Raw genomic sequence first — 13,356 nt, 5'->3', positions numbered from 1 at the left:
CACGCAGGCTCTGGGCAATTGCAGGGATACTAGCTTTCAAACCCAAACCCAAGGGCTTCCCTGGTGGCACAGTGGTTAAGAATCTGCCTGCCAATGCAGGGTACACAGGTTCAAGCCCTGGTCCAGGAAGATCCCACATGCCACGGAGCAACTAAGCCCGTGCGCCACAACTACTGAGCCTGTGCTCTAGAGCCCGCGAGCCACAACTACTGAAGCCTGCACGCCTAAAGCCCGTGCTCCACAACAAGAGAAGCCACCGCAGTGAGAAGCCCGTGCACGGCAATGAACAGTAGCCCCCGCTCGCCATAACTAGAGAAAGCCTGCGAGCAGCAACGAAGACCCAACGCAGCCAAAAATTAAAACAAGTAAAATAAATAAATTTATTAAAAAAAAACAAAAACCCAAACCCAAGAAGTCATAACACAGACTCTACTGATCAGTGACCTGGTTTAATTAAAAATAAGTCCATAGAAGGAAGGTGAGCCATCAATGAAGGCCACCCTGAGCACCATAGAACAGGTGTGTGTGTGTGTGTATAAGCACCAGGTGAGACAGACAGGGAACCTGGACCCACCCCTGGGGGAGGAGAGGCCACAGTGCCCGTCCTATGTATCACAGCTCCTGCCAAGAATGTCCCATCAACAGGGGTCCCACTGCAGGCAAGACCAAGCGGACCCAAACCAGAAACAAATGACCTCTTAACCAGTGAGCACCTCCACACAAGTTTGTCCTAAGATAAGCTGGAGAAACCTCAAATGGAAATCTCCAGAATGTTGCCACCCCCTCCACTCAGCTCTGAATCACTGGCTGCAGGCTGCACACAGCAGCACCAAGGACATGCAAAGAGGTGCACGGTGGGCACATGGTATATATGGCCCAGGTGAGGGTACAGAGCTCATCACAGGATCCTCAGATAACTGGATCCAGAGCAGCCCCGGAACATAAAATGTGAAATGTTTCTACAGCAGTGGCAGGAACACACGACTTGGACTTTTATATTTTATATAAAGCAATATAAGGAAAATTGATTTATAAGCAATAAAAGGGTAATTCACGTATCCTCTTTGAGCCAAAAATTCTTCATGTACTAAAGAAAAAAAAAACTGCCCTTTTTACTCATGAGGCTGGTTTAAGGATCAAATGAGATAAATTTTTTTGATGTGGACCATTTCTTTAAAGTCTTTACTAAATTTATTACAATATTGCTTCTGCTTTATGTTTTGGTGTTTTGGCCCCAATGCATGTGGGATCTTAGCTGACCAGGGATCAAACCTGCACCCCCTGAATTGGAAGGCGAAGTCTTAACCACTGGACCGCCAGGGGAGTCCTGAGATAAACTTTTTGAACTGATGCTTTGGCTTTAAAATATAAAGGATTTGGATTCTATTTTATAATAAATCTGTTTTTAATATAAAGATGTCTACCTAAAATCGTTGTATAAAATCAATTCCAGAAAGACAGATTCACCATGTTTGCCCTGAGGTTTGTGGGCCCTGCCCACCACTCTGCACCCCAGTTGAGAAGGCCCGAGCCATTCACTGGGCACACGAGTTGAGCTGGGCTGCCTGCTCTGGTTAACGCTCAGACTGGTAGTGGGTCCTCCTGGGACTGGGATAATCCACAAGTGGGTAATCAAGAGGTAATGACACAAGCCCCTCCCCCTCCCTCCCTCCGTCCTCTTCCCTCCCCCCAGGGCTCCACAACAGAGGCCAGTGCGAAACTCCTCAGTGTATGTAGATCCTGTCGGAGATCGCTCCGGGCAAGTGGGTCGTGATCCGCATTCGCACCCAACAGCAGTAGTCCATGGGGTGGTAGCGAGTGTAGTGGGTAGCCAGAGGTCAGGGTGTGCGTGACAGCTCTGATGATGGGGGACGTGTCCGTGGAGCTGCCGTTGCAGTAGGTCTCCATCTTCGTGACCCTCTCGTCAAAGTACTTCCGGCCGTAGTCCTTGCGCACCCCCGCAGGCAGCTCGTCCCACATCTTACTGGCGATGGCCTGGATGCGCTCAGCGATGTGGAGGCTGGTGGTGGCGATGAAGTTGCCGGGTTCCACCACGCCGACCTTCACTCCCAGTGGGTGCACCTCGTAGCGCAGGCAGTCGGAGAAAGCCTCCGCCCCAAACCTGGTGATACAGTAGGGGGGGCCGGCCGCGTGGGCCATGCGGCCCAGCATGCCGCTGGTGTTGACCACGCAGCCTGCGGAGCAAGACAGCAAACTCCTGCTCACGGAACAATACCTGCAGAGGGTCTGGGGCCTGGCATGTTTCTGGAGATCTGGCCAGAACCCGGCCTCCTGGCCCCTGACAGCTATTTTGCGGCCTGTCAGGCTGGGGCTCCGCCTTCTGAACCAGCCAGGGTCAGGGGGCCCCCTCGTTTATAATGAAGGCCAGCTCAGGCCCACACATCAGCGTCAGCATCTCTGGTATTTCCTGGGTAGCTGGCTGTTCCCAGGCAGGACAGGGGAGGAGGAAAGAGTGGAAAGCAGGCCTACATAGTGGGAGGGCACAGTAAAATGAGCAACACACAGCAAGCTCTGTCTCGCCTGCCATGTTCTCCTATTGCCAGTAACCCCAAATTGTTATCACCTGGTTGGGCTCTGTCGCCAAGAAGGCAGGGGCAGGGTTCTGAACCTGACTGCAGATCTAAGACATGTGGACAGAGTCTCAGGCACCAGGAGAGAGTGGGGAGCTGGAGAAGCTCTCCCATAGGCCCAGGCTGGGGGTGCTAGGAGCTGACCACAGCCTCTCCCAGCCGTGGGGCAGTGGATGGAGAAGGAGCCATCCAGCCTGCCCGGTAAGCCCAGGCAGACTTGAGACCCACTCGCCCTGGGTGTGCACCCAGGAAGTTAAGGCACAGCCCCACCTGGGCACTGTGAGGAGACACCTTTCAGAAACCTCTATGTTGGAAGTTGCTGAAGGATTGGGGTTTTCTTCCAAAACCCTACAGCTGCTCTCTGGGTTCCTCCTGTCATTGCTGGGACACTGGGATGGATGGTATGGATCTTCCCCTTTTTGCCATAATTGTTTGCTGCTATTGGGAGAAAATCTGAGTCAGTGACTTAGGTGGTTTGCTTACATTTGGCCACCTAACGTGGTTTATTTTGGCAATTTCTAATCTTGATTATTACTATTATTATTTTCACCTACTACAATTGTCTCATTGGTTAACTATGGCATAGTAACCCATAGAATGGATATACCAACATTTACTTAACCACACCCCTCTCCATACCTGATGTGTACACACAGCTCTGTGCACAAAGGTGGTTATTTGTCTAGATTAGGTTCCCAGACTGGGATTACAACTGTAATCTTTTAGCCTTTGGTGCAGACTGCTGACCTCTTACCTGCTCTGCTTTCTGAAAATCACACATCCCTTTCTGCCGCCCCCCCTGTCCAGGGCACCCCCGCTGGTCACCATCCACGGCCCCGTGTGGCCCCTGGGGGTCATGCACTCAGCCAGTGAGGGCAGTGGATGTTGAGTCTGCTGAGACCTATTTCCATTCTGAGCAAAGATGAAAAGGTAGAGCAGGCCCAGGGGGCAGGAAGAAGGTCCCTTTCCAACTCAGCTGTGGCCCTCTAAATGAGGGGGAGAAAGGGTTTTGTCCCCCGCACTGTGCCCCAGAGGTTTACTTCCACCACCTCCTTGTAGGTCTCCATGCTGGTGAACTCCACATCCCCCAAACATTGAGATGCCCGCATTGTTAACCAGGCCCTACAAGCCTGGACAGGAGGGGACAGAACCGCACTCATCACAGGGCTCGGCCTCTGGATATCACCCATCAGCCTGCATGCCATTCCCCTCCTCACTTTCATTCCTTTTCCCCATAACTTGCCAGCTTCTTGTCCAAGGCTCTCGGGACACGTTCTAGAGTCACCCAGGAATGACAGGAGATGGAGAGGCCTAAACTGCAGGCTGTGACCCTCCCTTCAGTCTCGTGTCCAATTCTCATCTCACTTCTGCCTGCAGCGACTCTCTGACCCATCATGACCCAGCCCTCCTCCAGCCTGGAGCCCCACCTCACCTCACTCATTTCTACCCTATTCCCTCCAGTCTCATCCCACTCCCTGCACCTGGGCACCTGTTTATTCATTCCTGCCTCTGAGCCTTCACTTGTATTCTCCCTCTTGCCAGAAACCAGGGGAACCTCAGGAGTCTTCCAGGCCAAGCCCTCTCTGGAGGACCAGAGAGGGGACGCGGTGTCCAAGGTCACACAGCAAGTTAGAGGCTCAGCCAAGCCTTGATGTCGGGTGGGGCCCCCAGTCCAGCTCCACTCCAAGACCCTCCTAACCACTACTCCATCCTCTGTGAACCATGCACTATTGGCTGGGTGTCATGTGGTGAGCCCCTGGCACCTGTTAAGCTGTTCATCAACATGAACAATGGACACACCTAGTATTTGCAGGTAGCGAATACCCCTCAGCTTTGTGTGGTCCCATGGGGCTTAGTACAGGGTCAGAGCAAACATACACTCTCTGAGTGTACTTGGGTTGACTGTTTCCTGCAAGGCCAGCTAAGGGCCAGATAAGTAGACTCAGAGAACTGTGTGCTAGAAGGGTCACTGGAGTCTGTTTAGCCTGATTACTACTCTCACAGCTCGGGAAACAGAGGACCCAAGGGGGGAGGCTGGCTCTGGTGTGACCGGTGAGGCTGAGGCAGAGGCAGAGCTGAACTGGGGGATGGGGCAATGAGGAGGCAGCCTTGAGCTGCAGGGCCCCCTCTGAGCTGTCTTTTGGGTGTAAGGCCTGGATGGGCTGGAGCCTCAGGACGGCGGGGCCCTGCCTCTTCTTTGTGGAATCCCTCAGGATTTAGTCTCCCGTGGCCATGAAGGTGCTCCTTGCCAAGGCGTAGCCTCAGGGCACAGCTGCCTCCTGGGGGGCTGACCCCTGCCTGTGGGAACTCTGGCCCTGCGTCACCCCTAGTTAATCATGGAAATGAGTTTGTGTAAATGACAGAGTAATTGGTCTCTAGCTTCTTTCCTTCGTGTTACCCAAATTAAAGCTTCCTCAACTGACCTCTGGTGCCTTCTCCTTCAATTATGGAGAATTAAGGTCATTTATTAGAGGAAGGAAATGGCTGGTTAACAAAGTGCTCATGACGCTCTCACCCCCACTCCCCATGGCGGCCAAGCCGAAGCCTCCCCCGCTCAGCTCTCAGGGCTGACCTCACGCAGCCACTCCCTCTCCCCCCCCCCGCCCCCCACCACCGCAGACTTTCCCCTGCAAGTCTTTGCCCCACTCCTGTCACCAGGAGAAGCAGGAGGCCTCTCACCAATTGTCAATGCTGCCACTTCACCCTCCACCTTCCACACCATCAGCCATCCATTTTCTCTCTTACGCAACTTCCACTCCTCCCTTGCCCCGGCTCCCTCCCTTCAACATTGTACACAGCAGATGCTTAATAAATGTTTGTCAGGTGAATGACTGTCTGTAAATACCATGTCCCCATGTCCCATATCTTAACGCTACCCCCTCACACCACCGTCTTGCTCTCCTTCCCTCCACAGCCAGGCTTCTGAGAACACAAGCTACACTCTCCAGTTTCCCAGTTCCCTGCCACCCTGGGTCCCGGCCCCGTGCTGCTCCAGGGTGGCCAGGGCGGCCCATGCTAAGGACGTCTCCCTCATCCCTCACCCTCGCCATCTTCACTGGCCTCAACCTCTCCCTCCACACCTGGTGTGCTTACACCACTTATGGATCCTGACCCTCACTCCTCCCTTCGCATTAATGATACCCAAGCATCTCCTCCATCTTCCCTGGCCCCTTTCTTCCACCTGTCCCTCAATGTCCTGTCCTAGTGCACCTTCCCTCAAATGACACTCAATGCTTAGGCAGCCTCATCTTCTTTATGTTCATGGAAATTTCCAGCTGCTTTGTGTTTGATTCATATGGCACAGTATCACACAACATAAAATACATACAGTCCTTTTATCCAGCTAAAATTTAATTACATCTGACACCGATAACGAAAAAAGTTTAACTGAACTTGACCTGTGGAAGCACACTGTTCCTGGATCACAACTCTGACGACATGATAAGTAGCAACGGTCTGTGGACGAAGGAGCTCACTGGAGTCCTCAGCCAGCATTCTGAATAAACTCATGACATTCCTGCTGGTCTGGGTGACAGCTGTTCTCCTGCAACGGCCCCATCGCCACCTCCGAGTAACTGTTCCAATGTACCCCCAGGGAGTCATGGCTCCTCCCAACCCCACCTCCTCCTCCAGACCATCGCTCTTACCTGCATGTCCCACAGGTCCCCAACTCATCCTAACCAACCAACACACCAAGTGCCCAGTGGCCCAAGCCTGCTCCTCTTCCTTGCTAATAGTTTCACTGTCATCTTCAACTCCTCCAGCCCCTTCATCTCTTCCCCATCTAATGAGTCAAGAGTACTATTAATATTACTGAGAAAGATCAAAAGGACAGCTGCCAGGCCCTGAACTAAGCACTTTGCATCCATTCATTCTCCTGATCCTCACAACCAACCTATAAAAGAGTACGATAGATACTAAATTGTTCCATATCTGGATGAGGCAACTGAGGCTCAGAGAGGTTAAGAACCTTGCTCAGTGTCACCCAGCTAACCAGTGGACAGGAGGGCATTAGGACCCAGGTCTGTGTGAGGACACAGCGCTGGCACTTAACCCTGTGCTGCTGTTGCCTTCCTTTGCTGCGTCCTTAGAATCGGTGCCTTCTTTCCTGTGTCTACAGCATTAGTTTGGGTCCCTGTTGCCTCCCTCCTATGTTGTTGGAGAAGCCCTCCCAGGTCTCCCTGTCACAGTCTCTTTCCTCCTCCTCCATCCTGCTCTGACCCCCTCCGGCAGACCCTCCTCCTCGGTCAACCACTTCCTGCTCCTATGCTTCCCTTCCGGAGTGGGGCGTGCGAGGCCTCCTTTCCCATGCTTCTCACCCACTCCCCACCAAGGACTCTGCCCTCTCTGAGCCTGAACAGCCTGCCACTCCTCTGACATCGCAGCCCCTCCTGCCTCCGCTGCTTCCTGGCTCTGCTCAGCTCCCCTGCCCCTCAGTCTGAGAGCAGCTTTAGTTGAAATGCTCCTGCCGTGGTCAGATTGACATGTGAGCCTCACAGATGGACAAGCTGAGACCCTCACAGGTGAAGGGACAAGCCCAAGATCACACTTCTAGTAAGAGGCTAAGCCCGGAGTAACTCCAGTCTTCTCACTCCCAGACCAAGGGTGCCCCAGATGTAGGGTCTTCCCTGTCCGTGGCATAATGTCTCCAGTGCTATAACTGTTCCTCATTGGTCCCACCGTGAAGCCACTGACATCCACTTGGCTGGTGCCCAACTACAAACTTCTCCTCCCCGCTCATACCCTTTCGGGTGCTCAACATACTACCAAGTATACAGTAGGCACTCAATAAATGTTTACTGAATGCAAGATAAGGGATGGTTTCAAGATCAGGCCAGGCCCACAGCCTGCTGGTTGGTCTACTCACTTGGCCTTTCCCTGCAGTGGGGAGGAGAGGGCTGGTTACAGGCTCTGGATGTCCAGTCCCTCAGAGCCCTGCTGGGGAGCAAAGGGGCTCGTGGCAGATGGCTCACCAGCTCTAATCGGACAATGCCCTTCATCTCACCACCACGGCTGGCTCCCCTGGCTTTGGCAGCAACTGTTCCACAGAGCCAGGGTGAAAGGCATCAAACTCGCCATCAAAATGTGCCCTCCACGGTGCAGGCAATGGGAGTGGGGAGAATGCACTTGTCTCCCGGAAGGTTCCTGCTGGGGTCGATGGGTGGAGTACGATTCAGAGCGGCCACCAGCTTAGGAAAGGCATCTGGTCTGAAAGCTCAGGGAGGGCACCACCTGGAGGTCAAAGACAGTATTGCCTGAGAAGGCGGGAATTTGCACTGTTTTACCAGGAAAAAGACAGTTGGGAGGAGGGGGCAGGAAGGGAGAGAAAGAGGGAGAGAGAGACATGTGCAACCAGGTATCTGACAGATTTTTTTTCTTTTTCAGACCTAAAAATCTTCACATCTTTCTTCCAAAAAATGCAGTATTGGTTAAGTAAGGTCATGGTAAGTGGTTTAACAACCCTTCCTGAAATGCATCGAGCAGAAAAAAGCAGCAGGGAAAGGTTTGTGTGTCAGGGTGGTGCTGGGGTTTGAGCCCAATCCAAGGGCAGGGGGTGAGTGCTTCCCCCTGCAACCCAGGGTCCTCCCCGCCTTTCCCGGTTAGGCTAACTGGCCAGACTAGTACAGGGAATGGAGGTGATTCTGCCCTGGTGGCAGAGGACAACAAGAACCAGGGTCTGTGTACTCAGGTGCATCCCTTAAGAGATGCCCAGTTGTTCCAGCTACAGTTGGAAATAAGGGCATCGCCACCTGTCCTGACCTGCTCAGGTTAGTGCAATGAGGAAATTGTTTTTTTTTTAAAAACCTGTTATATGACAAGCTCTATGCAAATTCAGGTATTATTAAACAGGAGAAAAGTGTCATTCACTCAGCAAACATTTCTTGGGCCTCTGTCATGTTCCAGCACTGTGCTAAGAACACAGACACAAAAATAAATAACTCAGCCTCTGTTCGCAAAGAGTCAGGTTTTAGGGAAGGAGGCAGATGGGTAAGCAAAGAATACGGGGTGACTTTGCTGTATGAAAGCTCGTGGGAGGTGGGAGGCTGCACAGAAGGTGGGGTGGGCAGGGAAGAGCCTCCAAAGGCAGTGCCAGCTGAGGACATTAACAAGAGGGGGCCTGGGGATGGGGCACTTCAGGAGGAGGGGCACTACGGTCCTGCCGTAAGCCACTGCAGGCAGAGCAGAGGCAGGGGAAGTGGTGGGACATGAGGCAGGAGAGGTGGGCAGGGGTCTGCTTGGGGTCCGGGGTGAGCTGCTGGAGGATTTGAATAAGCTAGACATCATTTATTGTTGACTGTGCTTCACACTGTACTAAGCACTTGACACGCATTATCTCATCAGTCCTCACGTCCTAAGCAGGTTGTATTACCGTATTTCCTGTATTCTATGACACATACTTTTTTCACCATAGGGATGAGCTACGATCGATGTGAAAATTAAACACTGTCAGTCATAATTTAATTGGTAGTGACTTTTCTCAGTGGTCTACAGAACAGTGATGCATCTTATGAGAGGAAAGGAGTAGCTGCCAGAGGATGAAGTGATGGAGAAATGCCTACTCTCAGCCGAGGGCTGGCCTGGGCTACATCTGGTACTGAAACAAACATCCCCAGGAAGGCCAGAGCGGGAAGCAGGAGGATGGTCAGCATACACCAGCGGTGGAAAGTTCTCTGCAGGTTGGGCTGAGGGTCAGTGGTTTGAACTAGGAGGACCCTAACCCCAGGTTCTCCAGGGGGCCTCCCCAGTGGCCCGGGAAGCAGCAGCACGGTGTAGCACCAGGAATGCCAGCCACATCCAGAGTCACCTCTGCACAGAGCAGCGAGGTGTGAGGCTCAGTCCACGCTGAACCCCCCTGGTATGCCAGTCTTCCCAAACAACATGGTGTTCCAGCTATGGGGGAGCAGACGAGCCTGGAGCTCCTGCTGCCGTCCCCACAGAGGGCTGCACCAGAGAAGAGCTCCCTGGACGCCATCTTCAAGTCCAGAGGCTGGAGGGGCTGGTGCCCACAGACACCTCTCTTTCCCACAGACAGCACGTGGACATTAGGAAAACACATGTCTTGTTTTAATTCAGTCTTCATATCATGGTTCCTCAAATGCCCCTTGGGGTAGAGCCCGCGTGGCCTGAGTCTCTGAGGGATGCTGATATCTACTTCCGATAGCACGGATTCCAGCTGCTATCGAGAGCTGAGTGACATTTCCTCCTCTGGACTTCGTTAACCCTGCTGCCATCTGGCAGCAGCTCTCGGGCCCCACGCCAGACCTCTCCTGTGCTTCTAGCCAGCATCAAGCCAATGCCCCTGCAGTTCCCGGGGGAAGCCCCTCACTCTAGGCCAGGGTACCGGCAGGAACTTAGCTTGGCAGCTTGGCAGCTAAGAGCCTTCTCACAGAGGAAACCGGGGGTTAATCTCACAGCCCACAGCTTCAGGCTCAGCATTCAGGCCCCAGGAGAGAAACCCCACCCTCCTACCTTCTCCAGACATTCCTCCCAGGAGTCCTCATCTGCCTCTGAGCAGCCTGCAGGTCCTGCTGTCAGTTTGCCTCCAGCTGTTCAAAGGAAACTTTTCCCAACCCCGCTCAGCCCGCAGACCATGGCAGTCTGTCCCCTTCCGGATCCACCTGTCCCGGGGCCCAGGCTGCACTGCCCGGGCCACACTGCCTCCCTGGCTCCAGGGTTTCTGTCTTTGTCCATGTCTGTCTTGCTGCTCAGGGACAAGCATTCGGTCCGACTGTGTTGGTGCCTGTGTAACCGGTTTATTGATAAACCCACTTCTTTCACTATCCCTTTAAACTTCGTCTGTAAGCTACTTTACCACCCCTGGATGAAATTTCAGGCAAGTCTTGTAGCTTTTCCACTCATTCTCAGATCACAGAGAACCTCTTTGTTTTGGCAGGGAGTCCAGTTCAGTCTACTAATCAAATAACTCCTGTCCAGTCTGGCTTGAATACCCAATCTCTCAAACTTATATCCAGTTTAGATATCCAGTTTGGCTCTAGAGACTGTCATACAGAGTGAAGTAAGTCAGAAAGAGAAAAACAAATATCGTATATTAAAGCGTATATGTGGAACCTAGAAAAATGGTACAGATGAACTGGATTGCAGGGCAGAAATAGAGACACAGATGTAGAGAACAAACGTATGGACACCAAGGGGGGAAAGTGGCGGGGGTGGGTGGTGGTGGTGTGATGAATTGGGAGATTGGGATTGACATGTATACACTGATATGTATAAAATGGATGACTAATAAGAACCTGCTGTATAAAAAAATAAATAAAATAAAATTCAAAAAAAACACAACAATTTATATCCAGTTTAGAGCCTGCCCTGACCCAGGCCTGGCAGGGCTGTGGGAAGTGGGAGTGGGGTGCCAGGTAGCAGGGCTGGAAGCTGGCCTTCTCACTATTTTTAAGTTCGTCCTCCTCTCCTATTCCTTAATCTCTGACCCTTCCAGGGCTGGATGCAGGGGCTGGCTAATGAAAGGGCAAGATGTAGTCTTCTGAGGGTGGTGCCATTGTTGTCTGCTCTTGGAGCCCTGGGACAGCAGGTGCTCAAGAACTGGTCCTCCCTTCTTGGGACACTTTTGTGGTTTCCGCAGAGATCCTTCCACTGGACCATTCCCTCCTCTAGCTGGGCATCTCCTCCCTCAGCCTGGGCGCTTCAGTGGGACACCCTTCTGGCTGAGTCGCACGCACCCTCCTAGAGGTCTCACTGCACAGGTGCCCTTAAGATGACTCCAGGCAGCTCTCCCATTGTGCATATCAGGTCCAGGCGGCAGTGTCCTGCCTGGGTAGAAGGACAGCCCTCTCTCTAGGGGCTCTCTTTGCTCTGCTTCCAGATGAGCCACTCCACCCTCATTTGAGGGCTTTTAGACTTCTTTTGGTAAACACCAACACACCATTTTGTGACCTCCAAACTCCAAGGCACAAAATGTAAGTTCTCCAAGTAAGTTCTCTTGAAGCCCACCTCATTTTAGTTGAGACCAGAGGGAAAACAGCACAGCACCCTAACTACCCTTTCCAACCTTTCAACCTCTTCTACCTCAATTTATTACAACATCGAGGCAGGTCATGGGCTAGTCCCAGCAGAAAGGTTTCACAGTCTCTCAGCATTTATCGTTAGCAGTCTAGCACCTCAAGGCAGAATGTGAGGACACTCAGCACATATTATATGTGAGCATCTATCACACGTATCAGAAACATGGTGACAAGAGGAACAAGTCTGGAGTGTTGTAATATTACAGGATGAGCCAAAGGAGGAGCCAGCAAAGGAGATGGAGAAAAACCAAGAGTGCAGGGTGTCCACAAAGTCAAGAAACAAAGCGTTACAAGCGGGAGTGGTTTGTTTGGTCAAAGCTGCTGACAGGTTGCGTATGAAAATGGTCTGAGAAGTAGCCAATGGATCTGACAAAATAGGGGCTGCTGGCATCCTTGATAAAAGCCATATCAGAGGCATTCAGAGCCCTGCCTGGTCTGGTCCTGCCTTCCTTTCTCAGCTTCCTCTTCCTCCACAAAGGGCACTAGGCTTCAGCTACCTCAAAGTACCAGTGATGTCTGGATATGCCACCTCCATCCATCACGGGGAACTCCTGTTCGTCCTTACAGATGGTGATGAAATGCCATCTTGGCCCACCAAGCCTTCCCTGCGCTCCCAGAGAGGCAATCTTTTCCTCCTCCGATACAAATCTTCCCACTACCACCCCCCATGCTCATTCACACTCTGCCCCTCTCACTTACTGGGCTTCAGCCACAGAGGCCTCCTGCTGTTTCTCTAGCCCCCCAGGCACACGCTCTCCTTGGGGGTTTTGGCTTGGCCGTCCCCTTTTCCCACACGCATCTGCATGACTTGCTCCCTCACTTCTCAGTGAAGTCCTTCTTCCCTCTTTAAAACCCTTCCACCACATTCACCCTCCATCTTCTTTTCCTGCTTTATTTTCCTCCATAGCTTTTATTATCCCACAGAGAAGCAATTTACTTACTTACTGTATTCCTTGTCTAGCTCCTCCCCCCACATAAACTCCACAGGGCAAGAACCTGTCACTGAATTGGTACATGCTGTAGCTCCAACAGAGAATGTTGTTGGATCATAGCAGGTGCTCAATAAACATCTTTTGGTGAATAAACAAATAAACAGAGTGGTAGGAGCAAAAGCCCCATCTAACTACGTTGGGGGAAAAAATGGAAAGTAAATGAAAATATCTAGCACAAGAAACCCTCTCGGGGTGCTTTTCTATAAAGGAAAGCAGAGAAATGGGGTGGTAGCACACACAGGAAGTGGAGTTGTGTCGTGGTGTGTGTGTGCGCACACGCATGTACATGTGCCAAAGTGATTTGGTAGAGAGTGAGGGGTTAATGATGTGGGAGGGCGGAGACACCTATCTGGGGGAGCCAAGTCCCTGAGCTGACCTGAGGTACTGAGATCTGAAGCACTAGAGGAGGGGTAACTCAATAAGAGCAGGCAGAGCGTTTGGCAGACGTAGCTAGACTCTATCATGCGGCTTAGCATCTCAGAACCAGCTTGGAAGACTAAGCTCCCATTTTCAACTCCTGCAAGCACTTCACCCATAGCCCCTAATGGCTCTGACCGTTTTCTGGTTTGCATAACTAGTTCAGACCTCTAGTGACTTCTGTCCCCTCTAGCTCTTAACCAGAACAGACAGACCATGACACCGTAATACTCAAGAGGCAGACACCACCAGACATAACCTGGCAGTGATTTGCCTGGTATTCTCCTCAAAGTACGTGTCACTAACTCGTAAAATCACCGC

General features: G+C 52.0%; 1 protein-coding gene across 1 annotated transcript in view; it reads right to left on the bottom strand.

Moving 5' to 3' along the window:
- Positions 1-1,724: 1,724 nt before the first annotated feature.
- Positions 1,725-13,356, bottom strand: part of BDH1 (3-hydroxybutyrate dehydrogenase 1) — a 34,782-nt gene continuing 23,150 nt past the window's right edge. The window contains 4 exon segments of the mRNA XM_065875839.1: positions 1,725-1,832; positions 1,834-2,215; positions 3,564-3,679; positions 3,681-3,713. Coding sequence (XP_065731911.1) covers positions 1,725-1,832; positions 1,834-2,215; positions 3,564-3,679; positions 3,681-3,713 — 639 coding nt within the window.

Source organism: Phocoena phocoena, chromosome 4, assembly GCF_963924675.1.
Source record: "Phocoena phocoena chromosome 4, mPhoPho1.1, whole genome shotgun sequence".
Classification (NCBI taxonomy): domain Eukaryota; kingdom Metazoa; phylum Chordata; class Mammalia; order Artiodactyla; family Phocoenidae; genus Phocoena; species Phocoena phocoena.
Note: the sequence above shows the minus strand (reverse complement) of the source record. Positions and strands in the feature narration are given on the sequence as shown.